This window comes from Lampetra planeri, chromosome 4 (genome assembly GCF_965212315.1).
Source record: "Lampetra planeri chromosome 4, kcLamPlan1.2.h2, whole genome shotgun sequence".
NCBI classification, from domain to species: Eukaryota; Metazoa; Chordata; class Hyperoartia; order Petromyzontiformes; family Petromyzontidae; genus Lampetra; species Lampetra planeri.
Window position 1 is genome coordinate 12,234,234 of NC_136110.1, and position 21,334 is coordinate 12,255,567.

The 21,334-nt window shown below is 45.8% G+C and overlaps 1 protein-coding gene across 1 annotated transcript in view; it reads right to left on the reverse strand.

Annotated features, from left to right (window-relative positions):
* Positions 1–19,845, reverse strand: part of LOC144717701 (serine/threonine-protein phosphatase 2A 55 kDa regulatory subunit B beta isoform) — a 205,224-nt gene extending 185,379 nt beyond the window's left edge. Inside the window, exon 1 of the mRNA XM_078593268.1 lies at positions 19,680–19,845. Within this exon, the coding sequence (XP_078449394.1) occupies positions 19,680–19,686 (7 nt within the window). The 5' untranslated portion in view covers positions 19,687–19,845. The remainder of the gene's footprint in view (positions 1–19,679) is intronic.
* Between the last annotated feature and the right edge of the window lie 1,489 nt (positions 19,846–21,334).

Sequence of the window (21,334 nt, forward strand, 5' to 3'; positions counted from 1 at the left end):
CAATATATAATCCAGCATCAACTAGATTGGATAACCAATTTGTAAGAAGCGCCATCCATTCCTGTTTAATGGAGAGGCCAAATAAAGGGACACCTATGAAATAATATCTCTGGCGTCCTTCCCAGTGTCATTTGCGATGCGACATCATTCACTTGCCTCGATGCAAATCAGAGGACGCCTCTTAACACCGTGCTGAATCTCCAGGAAATAACAACTGGGATATAACCAGTCTTAAAAATAGCCTACACACAGTGGAACTGTAGTTATCTGCGGTCAGGGGCCACCCGCCGATAACTGAATGAATACACGGGATGGACAGAAGTTGATCTGTTGGTCTATAAAACTTGGATGGCAGTTGCTCTGACCACATGCGTGACATTTGCCGAACACTGCACAGTGCAATGCGTAAAGATCTGAATATGCTGTGCTAACCGGCACTGAACTGCAGTGGAGTATGATCAAATAACCCCCACGACCCTTACGGCATAGGTAGGCACTCATCCAGACGTGCATTGGCATTCGTACATGTGCTGTGCATGGCTGTGAAGTACTGGGCAGGAGTGTAGTGCATAACCCCCGTACAGTACACCTATAATTATCTTCTACATGGCCCATGCCCTCTCAGCGCTGGCTCCAGATTCAACGATGTCTTCGCCACATCGGAGAACTGTGAATAATCCATTTTGTGTGTTGAGACGTACCTCACTGAACACACGCATGTGCTCCATGCACGAAGTGTAACCTGGCTTAGAGCACACACAGCTGGAACCTGGAGCCTACAGAATCCATGCCGTCTTTGGCCTGGCTCCACAATTCACCAAAGTATGTTCCATGCCAGATTTGAATTGCAAAAACGGGTACTTCGGTGACTGCAAAATAATTGTTTTGCGTGAATTAATGACTGCCCGTAATGGTTAAATCTCACACATATGAGCCACAGTGCATGAACAGAGGTACACTGCATACACAAACATGAACAAGTGCTGTGAATGCCAATTTGAAATTACGTTTTCAGACTGATTATAAACTACTACAAAATTACCAGAACCTGGAAATCCTTATAAATGTTCAGATTTAGTCTTTACTAAAATGCAACAAGTGAAAAAAAAATGGCAAATCTCTGCACACCTGATCCTGCCGATATGTCAGTGCCTCACCCTTGCCTGTCTGCAATGCAGGTAGAGATATATATATAAATCGGGGTTTGGAGAAACAATGCCAAAACTGCGTTTTCACAGTCTGGATTCTGGGCTCATTCCCCAAGCCTTCAGAGGCTGTATTCATCCCATTTTTAATGGGTGCCCCCACAGTTTATAAATGCAGACATTCTACATAACTGTGACAAAAAAGAATAGGTTTTTTTCCCTTTCTGGCAATAAAATAATAGGTGTTAAGATGTTCAAGCACCACAATAGATACCCTTTTGCAAGGAATCAAGTCTGCAATAACCACACAGTACTTGTGAACATGCAAAGAAACATTCTCTGCCTCAGCAGCAGACCATGCTTTCCCACCTGATGACGGACGCTTGTGTTGCGCCCGAAACGTCGTGATTTATTTTATACCTACGTGACTTTACCGAAAGAACCAAAGAGTATGCTCTGATAACATACGCATAGTCTTTGAAACTGACTGGCCTACACCAGAAAACATCTCAACACCTCCTGTTGTATTGCCAGAAAGAGTCAAAACCTAGTCTTATTTTTCATACTTCGATACTGGCAAAATGGTCCCATAATATTCTACGTAACTTCTACACACAAGTGGCAGTAGGGTAAACAGGCCATGTGAAACTGATGAGCCCTAATGAGGGTGAAAGAGGTATTCAGGTGGCAATTTACTTTGTTTGTACATGCAAGTCATTCACACCGATGCATTTCAACTTACTATCTTTTATATTAGCCGCGTTATTTGACAATCTCAAGCTAATGTTGGAGTGAAACCTTCCTCCAAAATTTGCAGCTAACGACAATGGTTTCATCAGTGTTGCTCCATTTACTAGACTGCTAAATAAATCTGCGTTCAAAATCATTGATATCGTATATATGCAGCAGCACTGTGATTGGTTGGATAAGGTCACAAGGGGTCATGGCAAACATTCAAAATGGAAGATTAATTTTCTATGTGAGGACAAGGATATTTTCCTTCAGAAAACTGGATTAACCAGTCTTTACAAAGTACAGTAAATAACACATACACACCTTAGTTATTTTCGTCTATATTCCTCTAAAAGGTATCAAATTTTTTCATAGCCTAAACATTGTTGATTTCTTTGTCTGGTTCCCTCCTTGCCTGGTTTAAATGATAGAGTTGAGATCTCTATGGGACCCTATTTGCCAGTATCAAAAATTATGAAAAAATCTAAATAGGTTTTACTCTTTCTCAATAGATCACTTTGCAAGGCATCCATTCTGCATTGACCACACATACGTATGGCAAAACATGCAAACAAACATGCTCTGACAATGTATGCATTGTTTTTTAAACTGATTGGCCTACACCAAAAACAGCCTTCTTCATGGCCTAGTCTCACCAGAATTTGTTTTCTTCATTGTTGAGATCTGTGTGCTGGCCAAGCCTGCCAGGGCAAGGAAGCAAAGTCTCAGGTAGTCCTGGCCTCCCCCCCCCCATTAATGATTAAACACACACAGGCCATACTTGAGAATAGCCCAGTATGTGAAAAAAAATTGCAAAATGTAAAAAAAATTACATGTTGCGCAACACTTTAAGACGGTGATAAAAGTGTGGAGTGAAAGTCGCACCTTGTAAAACTTCATCTTTGGCATAAAAAAGTGATTACATGGCAAATTCTTTGCAAGTACATTTACATTGCACACACTTTGGCAACAAAGAGAGCCATTTTAAGAATGACCAGGTCTCTCTTGCCAATAAAACTATCCTGGTCTCTTGACTCGGAATCACTGGTGATACACAAAATTAACTACTAATTACCACCATAAACCGCTAATGAAAACATTTACATGTTAAAACCATTTTACGATTCGTAGGTTACTTGAACATTTTATGCGGCATTCTGGCTTGGGTGATTGAGTTGCAAGGTTTTGTTAAAAAAAAATTGCATTGAGAAGTTCAAAATATTCCTATGGTAAAGCGATAGTCCTCACATACCGCTCGTATCAATGCGGATAAGAGGAGCGATGACCCACTACTCTGCAGAGTAACATTGGCATAAACGCTTGTTACAATATGAACAGCGCATTGAAAACGCGTACTATTTTATGTACTGTTTACAAAGTGTGTTCACAAATCCGCACTCAGAAACACGATGATTGACAGAGGGGTGTAAAAAAAATTCGAAAGTGTATTTAAATAGAGGTCCTGCAGGTAAGTAGTTTTCAGTTTTAAGGGCATAGTTTAACAAGACAACACTTGCCACCATCCTTCAAACCCATTGGTTTTTCTTTACATTATAATGTTTATGTGAGAGCCGGGGGCTTATGGGACCCCGCCACAAGATTTAAATATCGAAACGTCAATCAAAGCAATAAACTTCACAAACCGCGACGATATGGGGGAGGGGAGCGTAGCCTAAAAGTTACATTAAATGCCTAAAAATACTGTGCTTAACGCGAGTGTACAGCAGCATACGTTAACACAAATTATACAGGGTACAATAACATACAGTACACTATGAAAACATCACCAAAAAACTGAACATAAATAATATATTGTACTCTACAGTACCGTACATTTCTTTACGCGTGACGCAAAGTGGTTTGTGTACAGGGTAGGTGGAGGCGAAGGCTGAGAGGGAGGACGAAAAATAACGGACGGTGATGCTGTCAGTGACCTAAGTGTGGGTTGAGGCGACACAAATCAGCCAGCGGTGTTAATGATAATGCTGTGAAATGTGTGCGCAATTCATGCACTTTGTGTTGTTGAAAATGCACAACATATTACGTTTGTGGATTTCCCGTTGCTTCAACTTTGCTATACAGTGGCACATTACTCAGCCATGAAAATCAATCTCGCCCTTTCGGCTTCAATCATTGGGATATATATGGATGAAATTCGTCTTACAAATGTAAATTATTATTATACTGCAGAGGCTGGGAGGCCCGAGGCTAGGCTCCCATCCTCCTCTCTTGTCTGGACAGCCCGGCCAAAAAGAATATTAGCACAAATCTAGGCAAAGAGAGGCATCTGTCAGGCCTATGCATTTAAATTGAATTTTAGAGCAGTAAATAGGGTCAAAATGTAAAATACATGAAGCCCTCAATGTGAGTATGCTATAAAGACGGCTTCATCTAGATCTTTTTTTAGTCCATAACTGAATTTCGCCACAAACACAAAAACCCTCCATGTTAGACGGAGTATATCCTTCCCGTTGCCATGACAACTCACTGACATAATCTGGCCAATCAGAGCACTCTTCTACGTGCAACAAAATCCATTCTCAATGACACTTAACAAAGTTGTGCGTTGCAGACCAACGTGCGACTTAATTCTCCCCTTGTGTTGTGCAGCCCTTTATCAACCGAGCACCGTGGAGAGAGAACAAGACCGCTGTTCGTGTCACTAACGTTCACGATAATTATAACACTGGGCAATTAATGTCACAATCTACCTTCGTTAGCCAAGCTGACACCCAAACAACACACAGCGGATATGTTTTAAAGGCAGATCAAGGAGAGGTAAAGTCTCAAGATTGTTTTTGTTTTATATGCGAATATTTTTTTAATTGGCGACGTGCACATACATGGTATTTACGGAGCAGAATTCACTTTCAAATTATCAGAGGGTTTAACGTCCACTTTACAGCAGGCAGTGTTCTTTTGTCAACTCCACAGAGACTGTGGCCATCGAAACACAGGGCCTGACCATCTCCACACAGCAGCGAGCTCGCTGGCCACCATACCTCCCACGGGCACTATCCCGCTGATTCCATCACCTTGGTATGCGCACTGGCCATGTACAGTCCTTTTTGTACAGCCACTGCTGAATGATCTCCTCGTGCCGTGCGGGTCGCACAGGTTATTTGACTATACTTCACCATGCTGGTGCAGGCGGGGAGCAGACACGTTGGGGCGTGGTCTAGTACAATGGATTTTGCTGCACTGCCCTCTGCTGCCCAACATGTAGCCCCGCAGCAGCCTACAGCAACCTATTGGGCATGGTGGTCACGTATCCAAGGACTATGCGGGCTCAAGCCCGATAAGCTTCCAAGAGCTGATGAGATGGGGTGCACCCTGGATGATCTGGTCAAAGGCCATCTCTGTTTATAAAATCACGACAATTTTTAGAACGAGGTCTTCATTATTAAACGCATTTGTGCACGTATCAAAGGCCTCCCACGTGGTCATTAACAGCGCAATTTATTAACGTGCAAATTCTATAGGTTTCTCCAGTCACGCATGCTTATCACAGTCAAGGCCAATGAACCACAGGCTCCGCACGATTTCCTCGAAAGAGTGTAGTTTGCGGTGACCTGCACTGGCCAGCGTTCAAACGCGCAAAAAAAAAGAGCAAGCCAGACACCTGAGGTAGCAGACAGCAGTGAAGGCCAGGCCAATGAATCATCGTAAGTGCTCCAAATTCTGTCGCAACAGCAGCAGCGCAAACTCAGATTCCAGCACTTTTTAATGCACAGCCGAGTTTAAAATTTGTTTCAATTCGGTTAGACATTCTCCATGAAAGCCTGCGGTGTAGTTGTCTCCCAAAAAAAGATAGCACTAACTTTTAAGTGATACTGTATGACGTGTATAAATATCTCCCGATTTGAAATGCATGCTGCTACAGGGCCTCTCTTGGCATGTAAAACATATGATGGGTGCCACGGTGGCGAGATGTTAACTACCTCGCCTGGTATATAAGAGGATGTGGGTTCGGTCCAAACCCTGACATGTCTATATGTGGAGTTTGCATGTAACTCTTCCCGTGGTCGCGTGGATTTTCTCCGGGTCCTCCGGTTTTTCCCTCCACATTTAGAAACATGCGTTTGAGAGTATTGGCTGCTACTATAAATGTCCACGTGATAAGCCACTTCGTTGAGCTATCATTTGCGGCCAAATCACTCCTGAAAAAGAACTATATAGCTCAGTGGGCTTTACCTGGTAAAAGAAAAACAGTTTATAGGTTTTTTTTCATTTATAAGAAGCAATTTCTTCTCCTTTATTTTCATATGTCTTCCAAAAGATATGGTATAATCTAGTTTGTTCATAATCATCTTCCATAATACTTGTTTTAACAATGTAGTTGTTCAGAGTAATCTTACAGATGACATATCTTCCCATTTTAAAAGCAGCACACTCATAACAATATGTAACACAATTTTTGTTCCTGGGTACTAAGTGTTATTTTTTATTTGCTAATGCCTAAAAAGTATAGAAAATGGCTATAACTCCCCACAAACTTTGCTTTTGTGACCACGACTTTATGTGAACGAAATACATAAATGCACACGTTTTCTCATTGAAAAAATAGGTCAATTTCAAAATATCACTGCCCTGGTCATAAAAGCAAAGTTTGTGGGGAATAATAGCCATTTTCTATACTTTTGAGGCATAAGCAATTAGGAAATAACACTTACTACCCAGGAACAAAAAAGCATATTTTTGTTACAGAGTAATCATCTTCGAAAAAACGGCTCTCCACGGTATCATATTCTCCAGATAATAAACCAACGTTTATTCAACATGATCTAAAAGTTTCGAGTGTGTCTTACTTTGCGGTGTATCGTATCATCTGGAGATTACGGTCAGCATCCCATCCAAAAACAGAAGTGGTCATCACAGACTTTTTATTTAACTAGTGGCTACGTAAAATTCTCCATAGTTGCAAAGTAACACTTCAGTCTCAATTGTGAATCTGGCTATACAAATCACAGCGTCAATATTTTACCACCGACATGGAGTGCTCACAAGCAACCATCACTGTCGCTCATCTTGACTGCAATATTAACAGTGACTTGGCACGCAGTATCGTTTTATGTACGCATATATAAAAAGCAATCTCCGAATGCATTGGAACAAAAAAATCGGGCATCCATTTGTTTTTATTTACGTGAACAATAAATTAAATTATACATGATCACTTCTAACCCTCTGTAAATCCACTGCTGGATGAAGGCCTTCCCAAACCATATCGGTCATGGGGATTGTTCTACCCATACTTCACCTCGTGGGTCAGTGCAGCTTGTCTAAATGGTGGGCCAGGACCGGCTCAAGTATCAGGCCACAGACGTTAGCCATGGCCAGGAGTCAAACTCAGGGCGATGAGTTGTGAGCATAGTGTGCTGACCGCTGCCCCACCACTCAACCCAACATAGATTAACCATTCCATACTGAAATCATGATTTAATTATGCAGGAAAGTTACTTAAAAAACTAAAAAAAAATTATCGTTCCAATTCACGCCATTTGTTCACGAAAACATTTGTGTCTACGCTTGGTATCACATCTACACGACGAAAATAAGGTAGAGACCCTCGCCAGCTGTTTTTGCGGTAACAATTTTAGCAAGAACAATTTTTATTTTCAGAAAGGTACAACTCATTTTATTATAATCATTAGCTGACATGTGGCGTCGCATATACCAGAGATTTAACGAAAAATTCCTTACCTGTACAAAAATTTAATGATTTACTCCTCAAGTTATTAGTCCACATGAATACTTTGTGCAATGCTCTTTCATTTCAAATACCTGACCTCAATGTCAGAATTCAAGTGTGGCATCAAATAACCAAATCAATCCTTTTTTACGACTTCACGGTAATGCTTTAACTTTATTCAATCTATCGCTAAAAGTGTTTCAGGGTTAAACGACGCTGGACACAATGTGTACTGAAACACGGTAAACGCTAACGATACTGGTCTTCCTTACTGGGAGTGATTATTTTCTGCTCAATTGCATTCCAGGTGCTACAGATGAAAATGCCCCAATACAGCTACAAAGAGTAATTCAAAAATCAAATAACAAAAGTAAGTACTTTGTGGCAGCATAACCAAGACATTACATTTCTCTACTGTACTAAATAGTCACCAAAGGTATTAAGAACAATTGAACAGAGCACTGCACATAGGTATATGTTGTATATATCGTAGATGCACTGCAAGTTTGCATGCGTGCTCTTTGTGTGACTGCACCAACTTTGCGTATACCCGATCTGCCTTACACACAGCAGACAAAATGTCATTGGACTCTTAAACAGCAATGTCACTGCTCACAACTATTACCTACATTTTTGTTTAAATAAAAATGGCTAATTAATTTGCACATCACCACTGCCCTCCCCAGGTGCACAAAAAACGGCTCGTACCTCTCACAGCCTGTCCCATTGTGTCACATGAGCCGGCAGAGATCGGCGACACAAAGCACAGACTGCAGATCCACGCGCGCGTGTGTGCCCGTGGGAAGGAGGCACGACACGCCAGTAGTTTACAGGAACATGGAAAAACCTGATTATTTTTTACGACGAAAAAAGGCAGCGGAAACTGCCTTTCCGCAAATGCCATTTGTTGGGCCTGACTTTTAGGTTGAATGTCCTGCATGCGTGCAAAAAATATATAATTAATGTTGGGAGCCAGGCAGGATGGGCCGCCTCGGGACGTTTCTTTCCACCCACTACTATTCGGAGAGTCAATCGCTTGCAGTCAGAGTGTGTGCACGCGCTGATTTTCTGCCCATCGCAGGAGTTGCGAGAATCTCAAAGGCCCGAAAATGCTCAACACCGGCAACGATCAGTTGCGCAACGTAGTTGCATGCAAATGAATTGCTTAAACGCGGGCGCCTCTGCAACCATAGACGTTCACATATAAGCCGGCAATTCAGTTGCGCGACATCATCAAGAACGATTTGACTACATGATCTGATCAGTCACGTGCTGACCCACCTTTACTGTGAACACGTCGGTGCAGGAATTTAAAAAAAAAGCTAAGTTTATAACTTCACAGAAATAAATGGGTGGCTTTCCCCGCCCCCCCCCCCCCCAGATTTCAAAAAGTGTTCCCCATTCTAGAAAACAGCTGTGCTCGAGAAATGTCATGGCCTGTGAGTTGTGTTTTTTGTCTAAGAGGGGAACCTGAGGATAATACCACTCTCCAGCCATCATTACTTTGAACCTATCGATTAGCCCATGACCCAACTCAGGCATGCCTATAAAACATTCTGTACAATTTTGGTTGTGCCTTTCTTTAATAATTTTATCACTTAACATCTTATGTTAGACCCCAAAAGTAAATGCAAGATACCGGGGTATAGTGTACAGCATTTGTTAATGCTAATTTTTACGCTTCGCAAATGTTTGTATATATATTGCATCCATCAATTAAAATAGGGTTTGTGTGAATTGAGTCCGTACCACTTTCTGACGAATACAAACAGGCAGTTATATTTAATAAAGAGCCGAACATCATCAAGACGCAACGAGGACTTCACCCGACTCACCCAAGACCGGCACCGCGAAAACAATTGGTTCTAGATTAATTCGACGACGTAAGCTGATTATCGTATTTAAGGGACGGAGCTTTCAAACTAAATTCTTAACTGATTTTTTTTACGTCAAATTATGAAGTTCTACAGACATCAAAAACAGAGATTGCGATGTAGATCTTGGGAATACTGTTTCAGAAAAGTAATATTTAAAAATGTTTTTTTTAAACATGCTTTAATGAAATGTACCGTACTTGTAATGGCAGAACTCCACGACTCCAGGAAGTGGCCGCAAAGCTTGCCATAACGTAAGGGGGGGCCGTGTTGATTTAAAGCCAACGTCAGTTGAGCGTGGACAATTAGACCCAAGCCGAAACATAACGTAAAAAAGAGAATGCTAGATTTTTTTTTCATGAGAGAATATAGTATTGTCATCAATATGACATAAGTATACCAAGTTTACAGCCGATACCACTTTGGGAAGTAGGTTAAAATTGAGTTACAAGATTTGAGGATACGTCTACAACAACAACAGACAGTGAGTTATATAAAAGCGTGTAAAAATATCAATTTTGTAAATGCTAAAGTATTTTTCCACCAATACTGTCCTTTCAAAGTTTCATATTTAACTGGAAAAGAGCTTAAATTAGCCAACAGTTATCATGCACACATACCACTAGGGTAGACGTAAGTGAAGTGGTGTGCCTTGTATAGCTCTCATGTTATTTCTGCCATTTCTAAACACCACTCACAGAATTGTTTGTTGTCGTTTCTGAATATAAACACTCGCAGGAGGTCGAATACGGTAGAAGTAGACACTGCCGTCTTGACAAAAGGAACAAAACAATGAATCTGGGAAGAAACCAGAGGGTCTGTTGTGGAAGATGGTGGAGGTCTTCCATCTTCCAATACAGCGGTCGTAGTTACGATGACCCGGACCGGTCACTTTCTCAGACTCAACAATCTGTTAAGCCACTTATATTAATTGTTGTTATTATTCGTTATTTAACCATGACACAATTCCGGTGCATTATTTATTCATGCGCTTTAACCAGGTGTGACCAGTCAGAGAGTCATCATTTATTCATGTAATTAAATTAACTGACAGCCATTGAGATGTGTTATATCAGGTCCTTTATTTAACCGTAAGAGAGAGAACCGAGATTTACTGCAGTATTTATTATCGGTCTATATAAGGAACCATTGCAATTACCTATTCTGCCATTGCTCCTTTATTTAACCCACATGAGTGACGATACACTGATGCCTTGCTTTAAAGTGTGGAGCCCGGTAGTGTTTAATTATTACTTTAAAACCCCAAGGAGATCCATTTATTTCCTGACTGATGTCCTCTTGTTTTAACCGCCTGAGAACACTGTGAGGCAGCCTACCGCAGACACACCTGGAACGCAGTGCTTTAGAAGTGGGATTCGTGCATCTTGGCCACTAAGCACAAAAACGAAGGAAGTGCTGGAAATGACAGCGAAGCCAATTATATAATGGACGTCGGGAATATATCTAAGGGAAAGGAGGCGGAATGAATGAGTCAGGGGTAATACACCGATGCTGTTAAGTAGACAAGGGAGGCGAGACGTAGATGACTTGGGCGTGTTGAGAAGAGACTAAGAAGAAGATGTGATTAGAAGGGCATTGGAGATGCAACCAGTGAAGGGCAGGAGTCGAGGGAGACCGAGGGTAAGATGAAGGATCTGGCGGAATGAGATATGAGAACAGTGGATGTGACGAGAGAACAGACCATCTACAAGTACATTGAGAATTACAATGCGAATGGCTGACCCCATTCAATATGCAATTTTTGGCTTAGAAGAAGAGTTGGTACACTGTGCAGACATCTCATGCCTAGGACACATCTGTGCCATTTCTGTAAATCTGTGCAGAAAATAGGTTGCCGACCTATATTTGTAGATTTTCAGTTATCCCCGTATACACAAGGGTTTCCTACGGCCTTTCACTGGAGCTGAAAGAAAACGTGATGAGCCAATGTGTGTGTATCTTATTGCCAGAAGTTGTCAAATGTGCACAAACATTGAATCCGAACACATAAGACTTTCGAGAACAATATTATCCATAAGGATTTTTTTGGGTTAGATTGCGTAAATAAAAGTGTCGTTAAACCTGCCACCACCCGACAGACAATTAGTAAGGTTTGTCACGTAAACAGAACGTGCCAAATAGTTACTAGTTCAGTACACCGGTGTGTTGGAGAGTAAAGCCACAATATTTACAATTTAAGTACGACGTTTCACCGCTAATTACAACCAGACTCATCAGGTGGCAGTTAGAATTGTGGAGAAATCCTCCTGTTTCGGTCTTAAATATCGGGGTAAATCTTTATTCATACTGGAGAAATATAATGATCTATAAAGCTTTTTTCACAGACGTCCAGTACTTTCACAGGTGTCCAGTATTGTCCATTTAAACAGTGACATTGGATTGGAAACTTCACTTTACAACATCTTCCTTTAGCTTATTAGTTTTAACCTTCCTGCAAAATGTCCCAGCCTACAACCAGAAGGAAATAAATATGTTCAAGATGTTTTTTGAGTGAAAGTAGACAATACTTCTGCAAACTTTACACCAGATGCAAGAGAAGAAACCCTCCCCTAGCCCACCCCCTCCTAGGGGAGATGTAAGTGTTGTGACTCACAACATCTACAGACATGAGGCAGAGGCTTCTCCAGCGCGTGGTGCAGAACAAAAATCTAAGCTTATAATTGTGCGTAGCCACACAACCAAATAGGACTTGAGTCTGTTTTTTTCATCTTCTTTCCTACGGCTGATGTGGGTGCAGCGCAACGACTACAATTTCACATTCAGGTGGTCAAGCCAGACAGCCGTGTCAGGAGCAGCAGACTGCATCGCTGCGATGTCTCCTTCGTATTTGTCGATCGGTGCATTGCGTCGTTATACGTTGTATGGTCAGTTCTGGATGACCAGTTGGTCAATGGAGTAAGGGGATGAGCAGCATTGTTCCTAGAAGTTTTGAGCGCAAAGGCCGTCAGGACCAATTCAAGTGAAACATTCCAGAATTCCCGCAGCTACAAAAAAACGTTACTCCTGTCACATTCATCGATGGTGTGCAATAGAAGCTGCTAATCTGTAGGAACATACAAATAAGCACTGCTCTCTAAAATGTGTCCAGTAGAACCACAAAAAGCTCAGGGCAATCTGGTAAATACTATGTTCACTCACAAGCGAACAAGGGGAGGTGAACAGGTCGGGGGTAATATAAAACATACAGAATTCAGAGGGTTGAGCAATTCCAATTTTTGCTTGATTTTAAGTACGGTCACCTCGTTGGCGAGATGTTAACTACCTCACCTGGTAGTGGGTTCAATCCCGACCGTGGCGCATGTATATTTTGAGTTTGCATGTTTTTCTCTCTCTCCGTGGTCCCGTGGATTTTTCTCCGGGTCCTTCAATTTTTCGCTCCAGATTTAGAATCAACGTGTTTCGAGTATTTGGCTGCGATAAATTTCCACGTGATAAGCCACTGTATTGAGCTATTATAGCTACATAGCTCAGTGGGCCTTGCCTGGTAAAATAAAAAATCGTTTAAAATACATTACCATCAGTAAAGTTGGAAAACAAATGTACATTACCATTGCAGGATGCACAATTACACATTAACAAGATGTATTACGACTAAGTTATGGGCTCAAAGCCTGACTTTACCTCAGCAGTACTCATGAGCCAAAACGACAATCATTTGTGATCTGAAAACACTGCTTTGTGTTCATTTACTATCAACAGCCAATTATGCACCTCATGAAAAAAAAGTGTGCTGTACGGTAGTGTGAAATCCACTACACCCAGTCTCAGTGATGCTGCGGATATTAAATCTGAGCTGGACGTTGTTCATGACCGCAGTTGTACTGGATGTGTGCAAGACTGTACTTACAAATGTGAAATGTAATGCAGCCTATAGTGCATGGCATTGAACCAGGGAGCATACAGCACCAATCAATGTTTAGGTGGCCTCTCTTTAAAAAAAACAATGGAGCAAAAAAGCAAGCCATCTAAAACACCAAACAGTTTCAAATTTCATGTCACTGTGCTTGGGAATCCACGGGATATATCAATTTTCAATCAATTGCAAACGTAAAAGGCTTCATACCAAAAAAGTCCGGCAACATGAAGCCCTGAAATAAAAATGGACAAAACTCTCTTCTTTCTTTGCCCAGAAGAGTCAGTGTTCAAATATAAGCTGTCTGTACCATATGCTATTTGGGGAATTCATAATCTCCTGTTGGCAGGGATGCCCTGCTCTTCCTTGTCATAAACTTCGGAACACGTTTTGTTTTAAACAAAAATTACACGTGTTACCGACGCTCTTTTATTTTAAAGCAACACTTACGTAATGCACATAAAAAAAATCCAACCGTGCTTGAGAAGCACACATGGCTCAAACATTGGTTGGCTTTCGCCGCTCGGTGCCTCAACCCACAGCAATGACACGCGGCCGCAGCAGCTCCTCCATACATCACAGGGAGGGGGAGGGGGGGGCAAAACCACATTGTTTGGCACAGTCCTCTCACATGCTCCAGTAGAGTTCCAGAGTCCAACAGCACGAGGAAGCGAGCGGTTAACCTGAACCCTGACTTGCAGGCAAAGCGGGACATTGTTAACGGTGGATATCAATTATGGGAGATAGATCGAAAAGGAGGCTGCTCGTTTAAGACAATTACCTTTTAACCAGATAAAGCCTATACAGTCTGAAGATACTTTCCCAGGAGGATCCTTCATGGCATGTGTGGGCGCCAGTGAGTACCCGGAAGAAAAAAAAGCTACGCATACTGGGACAGTAACAATCAAGGTTTGCACCAAATATTGAACAATGCATGTCTGTACTGCCATATCCTGAAGGCCGACTATTGTACGTGGTGTTGGGTGTGAACATTGTGCAGACGCGACCTACAACTGTCGAATGTGGACCCATTCTGACGTGTTGTTGTTAGTTATAAAGCGATTAAACAGAATGCGGCGCTTGTGAGCCCACAGTGCTGTAGTAAGTCCACCGTTTCTCAACTCCACAGTCTTTGCAACCCCCCCAGAGGGTAGCTTTCCCGTGTGCATAAACCATGAGGTGCAATTGCGTGTGCGGTTAATAAATTGCACGCGAATTTCAAAGATGAGGAATGACGAAAAGGCGGTGCTGTTGGCGGTCGGCGACGATTGTGAGTTGAGAAACGATGCTGCGGTCATTGATACTTGTAGTAAGGGGTGGCGGGAGGAGCAAGTGCCAGTATTGTCACATCGGGTGGGTGTAGGGAATGAGAGTCAGAGGTGTAGGCACACTAAGATCTGGGCGTGGTAAACGACTGTACCGCTGAAGAGATGCAGCTTACAGCAGCAGCTGGTGGTGATGCTGAGAGTGATGGGGCTTGAGCGAGCGATGATGCTGTAACGTGAGAGGTGGAGGTGTAGTGTGAGTACAGTGTGCAGTGAGTGATACCCATAGTGAGTGGTTGTAGTGTGTGAAGCTGTAGGTGTGGCGCTGTAATAAGATGCTGTTAGTGGTGGTGCTGTCGTGAGTGATGTAGTTGTAGTGATTGCTGGTGCTGTCGTGAGAGCTGATAGTGTCCGTGAGTGTTGATGCTTAGCGAGTGGTGACGCTGTAGTGTGTGAAGCTGTGTGGTGGTGGTGGCGCTGTCGTGAGTGATGCTGTAGTGAGATGCTTGGAGTGGTGGTTCTGTCGTGATGCTATAGTGAGTGGTGCTGTAGTGAGTGCAGATGGTTTAGTAATTGGTGGTGTTGTGTTTAGTTGTGGTGTTGTTGTGAGTGGTGGTGTTGTAGTGAGTGGTGGTGTTGTAGTGAGTGGTGGTGTTGTAGTGAGTGGTGGTGTTGTGAGTGGTGGTGTTGTAGTGAGTGGTGGTGTTGTAGTGGGTGGTGATGTTGTAGTGAGTTGTGGTGTTGTAGTGAGTGGTGGTTCTGTAATGGGTGGTGGTGTTGTAGTGAGTGGTGGTGTTATAGTGGGTGGTGGTGTTGTAGTGAGTGGTGTTGTTGTAGTGAGTAGTGGTGTTGTAGTGAGTGGTGATGTTGTAGTGAGTGGTGGTGTTGTAGTGGGTGGTGATGTTGTAGTGAGTGGTGGTGTTGTAGTGAGTGGTGGTGTTGTAGTGAGTGGTGTTGTTGTAGTGAGTGGTGGTGTTGTAGTGGGTGGTGATGTTGTAGTGAGTGGTGTTGTTGTAGTGAGTGGTGGTGTTGTAGTGGGTGGTGGTGTTGTAGTGAGTGGTGGTGTTGTAGTGAGTGGTGTTGTTGTAGTGAGTGGTGGTGTTGTAGTGGGTGGTGATGTTGTAGTGAGTGGTGGTGTTGTAGTGAGTGGTGGTGTTGTAGTGAGTGGTGGTGTTGTAGTGGGTGGTGATGTTGTAGTGGGTGGTGGTGTTGTAGTGGGTGGTGGTGTTGTAGTGAGTGGTGGTGTTGTAGTGGGTGGTGATGTTGTAGTGAGTGGTGGTGTTGTAGTGGGTGGTGATGTTGTAGTGAGTGGTGGTGTTGTAGTGAGTGGTAGTGTTGTAGTGAGTGGTGGTGTTGTAGTGGGTGGTGGTGTTGTAGTGAGTTGTGGTGTTGTAGTGAGTGGTGTTGTTGTAGTGGGTGGTGATGTTGTAGTGAGTTGTGGTGTTGTAGTGAGTGGTAGTGTTGTAGTGAGTGGTGGTGTTGTAGTGGGTGGTGATGTTGTAGTGAGTTGTGGTGTTGTAGTGAGTGGTGTTGTTGTAGTGGGTGGTGATGTTGTAGTGGGTGGTGGTGTTGTAGTGAGTGGTGGTGTTGTAGTGGGTGGTGGTGTTGTAGTGAGTGGTGGTGTTGTAGTGGGTGGTGGTGTTGTAGTGGGTGGTGATGTTGTAGTGGGTGGTGGTGTTGTAATGAGTGGTGGTGTTGTAGTGGGTGGTGATGTTGTAGTGGGTGGTGATGTTGTAGTGGGTGGTGGTGTTGTAGTGGGTGGTGATGTTGTAGTGGGTGGTGGTGTTGTAATGAGTGGTGGTGTTGTAGTGGGTGGTGGTGTTGTAGTGGGTGGTGATGTTGTAGTGGGTGGTGATGTTGTAGTGAGTTGTGGTGTTGTAGTGGGTGGTGGTGTTGTAATGAGTGGTGGTGTTGTAGTGGGTTGTGGTGTTGTAGTGAGTGGTGGTGTTGTAGTGAGTGGTGATGTTGTAGTGAGTTGTGGTGTTGTAGTGGGTGGTGGTGTTGTAGTGAGTGGTGATGCTGTTGTGTGTGAAGCTGTAGTTAGTGCTATCGTGATGCTGTAGTGAGCGGTGCTGCAATGAAATGCTATGAGTGGTGGTTCTGTCGTGAGTGCGGCTGTAGTGAGTGGTGGTGTTGTCGTGAGTGCTGATGATGTAGTGAGTGCTGATGGTGGGTGTAGTGAGTGTTGATGGTGGGTGTAGTGAGTGATGATCGTGGGTGTAGTGAGTGTTGATGGTGGGTGTAGTGAGTGATGATGGTGGGTGTAGTGAGTGGTGATGGTGGGTGTAGTGAGTGGTGATGGTGGGTGTAGTGAGTGGTGATGGTGGGTGTAGTGAGTGGTGATGGTGGGTGTAGTGAGTGTTGATGGTGGGTGTAGTGAGTGTTGATGGTGGGTGTAGTGAGTAATGATGGTGGGTGTAGTGAGTGGTGATGGTGGGTGTAGTGAGTGGTGATGGTGGGTGTAGTGAGTGGTGATGGTGGATGTAGTGAGTGGTGATGGTGGGTGTAGTGAGTGGTGATGGTGGGTGTAGTGAGTGGTGATGGTGGGTGTAGTGAGTGGTGATGGTGGGTGTAGTGAGTGATGATGGTGGGTGTAGTGAGTGGTGATGGTGGGTGTAGTGAGTGATGATGGTGGGTGTAGTGAGTGGTGATGGTGGGTGTAGTGAGTGGTGATGGTGGGTGTAGTGAGTGTTGATGGTGGGTGTAGTGAGTGGTGATGGTGGGTGTAGTGAGTGGTGATGGTGGGTGTAGTGAGTGATGATGGTGGGTGTAGTGAGTGGTGATGGTGGGTGTAGTGAGTGGTGATGGTGGGTGTAGTGAGTGGTGATGGTGGGTGTAGTGAGTGGTGATGGTGGGTGTAGTGAGTGGTGATGGTGGGTGTAGTGAGTGGTGATGGTGGGTGTAGTGAGTGGTGATGGTGGGTGTAGTGAGTGGTGATGGTGGGTGTAGTGAGTGTTGATGGTGGGTGTAGTGAGTGTTGATGGTGGGTGTAGTGAGTAATGATGGTGGGTGTAGTGAGTGGTGATGGTGGGTGTAGTGAGTGGTGGTGGTGGTGGGTGTAGTGAGTGGTGATGGTGGGTGTAGTGAGTGGTGATGGTGGGTGTAGTGAGTGGTGATGGTGGGTGTAGTAAGTGTTGATGGTGGGTGTAGTGAGTGGTGATGGTGGGTGTAGTGAGTGATGGTGGGTGTAGTGAGTGATGGTGGGTGTAGTGAGTAATGATGGTGGGTGTAGTGAGTGGTGATGGTGGGTGTAGTGAGTGGTGGTGGTGGGTGTAGTGAGTGGTGATGGTGGGTGTAGTGAGTGGTGATGGTGGGTGTAGTGAGTGGTGATGGTGGGTGTAGTAAGTGTTGATGGTGGGTGTAGTGAGTGTTGATGGTGGGTGTAGTGAGTGTTGATGGTGGGTGTAGTGAGTGATGGTGGGTGTAGTGAGTGGTGATGGTGGGTGTAGTGAGTGGTGATGGTGGGTGTAGTGAGTGATGATGGTGGGTGTAGTGAGTGATGATGGTGGGTGTAGTGAGTGATAGTGGTGGGTGTAGTGAGTGATGATGGTGGGTGTAGTGAGTGGTGATGGTGGGTGTAGTGAGTGGTGATGGTGGGTGTAGTGAGTGTTGATGGTGGGTGTAGTGAGTGTTGATGGTGGGTGTAGTGAGTGGTGATGGTGGGTGTAGTGAGTGGTGATGGTGGGTGTAGTGAGTGGTGGTGGTGGGTGTAGTGAGTGGTGGTGGTGGGTGTAGTGAGTGATGATGGTGGGTGTAGTGAGTGGTGATGGTGGGTGTAGTGAGTGGTGATGGTGGGTGTAGTGAGTGGTGATGGTGGGTGTAGTGAGTGGTGATGGTGGGTGTAGTGAGTGATGATGGTGGGTGTAGTGAGTGGTGATGGTGGGTGTAGTGAGTGGTGATGGTGGGTGTAGTGAGTGGTGATGGTGGGTGTAGTGAGTGGTGATGGTGGGTGTAGTGAGTGGTGATGGTGGGTGTAGTGAGTGGTGGTGGTGGGTGTAGTGAGTGGTGGTGGTGGGTGTAGTGAGTGGTGGTGGTGGGTGTAGTGAGTGGTGGTGGTGGGTGTAGTGAGTGATGATGGTGGGTGTAGTGAGTGGTGGTGGTGGGTGTAGTGAGTGGTGATGGTGGGTGTAGTGAGTGGTGATGGTGGGTGTAGTGAGTGATGATGGTGGGTGTAGTGAGTGGTGATGGTGGGTGTAGTGAGTGGTGATGGTGGGTGTAGTGAGTGGTGATGGTGGGTGTAGTGAGTGGTGATGGTGGGTGTAGTGAGTGGTGATGGTGGGTGTAGTGAGTGGTGATGGTGGGTGTAGTGAGTGTTGATGGTGGGTGTAGTGAGTGGTGATGATATTGTAGTGAGTGATGATGGTGGGTGTTAGTGAGTGGTGATGCGAAGCGAGTGACGCTGCTGTATAGACGCGGGTAGCGCTTTCGCGAGTGGAGGCGCCATAGTGCGATTGTTAAATGCATCTGTGCGGGTGCCAATCATCCTCATCCCAAAACTGCACGCACGAGCACAGAAAGCGACCCCTCAATTCCCTACAATGCATAAGCGCTCCCTCGCGCGCGATTCGCCCCGGCCCGTCACGTGACGCGCACTCTGACCAACCGGAGCACGCCCAGAGCGAGGCCTCCGTCTATCCGCTGTAGGGAATCTAGCGGCGTGGCCCGCGGGGCCCGAGGCCTTGTGGGAGGAAGCCGCGCCGCCTTCCTCGCCTCGCCGCCGCCGCCGAGGCGCGAGCGAAGCGGCCGCCTGCACCGGCGGCACAAGCAGGCGGCGGCCTCTAACGCCGACAGCCCGAGGCGACGGCGCGAAACGTAGTTGCGAGTTCGCAGAGGAGGCGCCCTTCTTTATTCTCGCGCGCCCCCACCACCAGCCCCCCCCCCCCGTGTATTTCCCGCCTCTCAACCACCACCCCCCACCTCACCCCACCCCCACGCGCCTCTCCTCATGCCGCGCGAAGCCGCGGACAGGGCGGAACGAGCCCGGGCCGGGCCGGGGATGCGCGCTCGCTCGGGCCCGCACGCCGACCCCGCGCCGCCCGCCTCCTCCTCCTGCTCCCCACAGCCGCCTTCCCCTTCGCGCGTGCGCTGCTCTCTCACCTGCCATGGCGTTGGGCGCCTCGCGCGGTCGGCGGTGCAGCGAGCGAGGGGCAGCGAGCGGGCGTGGGGGGCCGCACTTGGGGCTGGCGAGTCCCGCGCGGTGGGCAGCGGGGTGCGTGCGGTGGGGGGGGGCCGCCGCTCTGGGTCGACGCGCGAGGAGAGGGGGGCGGTCCCGGCAGTGACGTCATCGGGAGGTGCGAGGAGGGGGGAAGGGGCGTGGTCACCCCCGGGCTCAAAGGCGGGTGGTGACGTCGTTTAAACAAGGCGTGGCCTCGCCGGACCACCTGTGAGGGTGGACGGTTGGCACGTGACGTCATCGAGCTAGGCGTGGCCTCGGGGCGCGTCGGGGGACGCGTTCAAGCATTCTGAGCTTTAGAGAAATGACGTCATCGGACATGTTACATGGCCCGCTTGTCAACGCACCGGCTTTGTGTAGGAGGGGGCGAGGGATGGTCCGTGTCTTTGACGTCATTAAAGAAAGGCGTGGTGGGTTGAGGGGTGAATTGGCGGGGTTAGGGCAGTGACGTCAGCAGGCGGAGGCAGGATGAAGTTGAATTGGGATGGGCCCCACAGCCAAACGGCTGTGGCGCGTGACGCCACCGTGACGGGCGGAGTTAGGGTGGTGTGGGGGGAGTGTGACGTCATCGACGGGGGCGCGCGGCACTCGCAGCCGTTGGTCGACCATCCCCGTGACATCATTGCGCCGTGATTCGCGGTTTCGCGATGGGGGGGACGCGCGTACATGACGTCACGAGGTTTCGCGGGTAGCAGGAATTCAGGATAAGCCAGAAATGGCTTGAAATAAATAAATATCCTTTCAAGCAGAAACTCGAAGTTTCCAACCCGAACATTGTTTGCGTCAAAATTAATTTGCACGCGGTAGAATATGACATGCTGCAGTCAGTTCACATTACACCATACTCTTTGGTTTTTTCGGTAAAGTCACGTAGGTAAAAATAAGTAAAATCACGACATTTCGGGCGCAACACAAGCGTCCTTCTGCAGGTGGGGACAACTTAGCGAAAGCACACCGCTTAATTGTTTACCTACGTGACTTTACCGAAAAAACCAAAGAGTATGAATCCTTGCAGTCACGAAAACACATTACACCACGTCACAAACGTCACTAATTGAATCCAATAAAAAGTTTGAGTGCGGCAGGAATGTTTATGTGAGGCACTGAGAAGGATGACAGCGAACTTCAGATCAGGGTCCAAAGTTGCCACATTCTAAAATGGTCCTAAATCACTCAAATTGGATTTATACATAGCAAACATCAGCCTCCCCTACTGGCAGACTACTGGCCGTTTGCAGGCCAACTCCCGAGTCACCTTGTGTCCACAGGGACAGCTGCCGTTTGAGATGAGATGTGAAGCACTGTGAGACGCCACGGTGTATATGATGGCGATATATCAAAAAGCAAATAATTACCGTTATCGCTGTTAACTGTGGCTGGAGAGACGTGCAAGTAACTGGCTGTTGTTCCTCAGCGTGAACAGGGGTCCACTTTACCACGTGAAGTTTGCTGTGGTGTCTTTCCCCACATCTCCGATTTCCCCGCACCTCAGATTAGCACGGTTGGTTATGTAATATAGTAATTACGGCGGGAGATCACTTGACGGATAGCACACTTTTATTAACACCCACTTAACCAC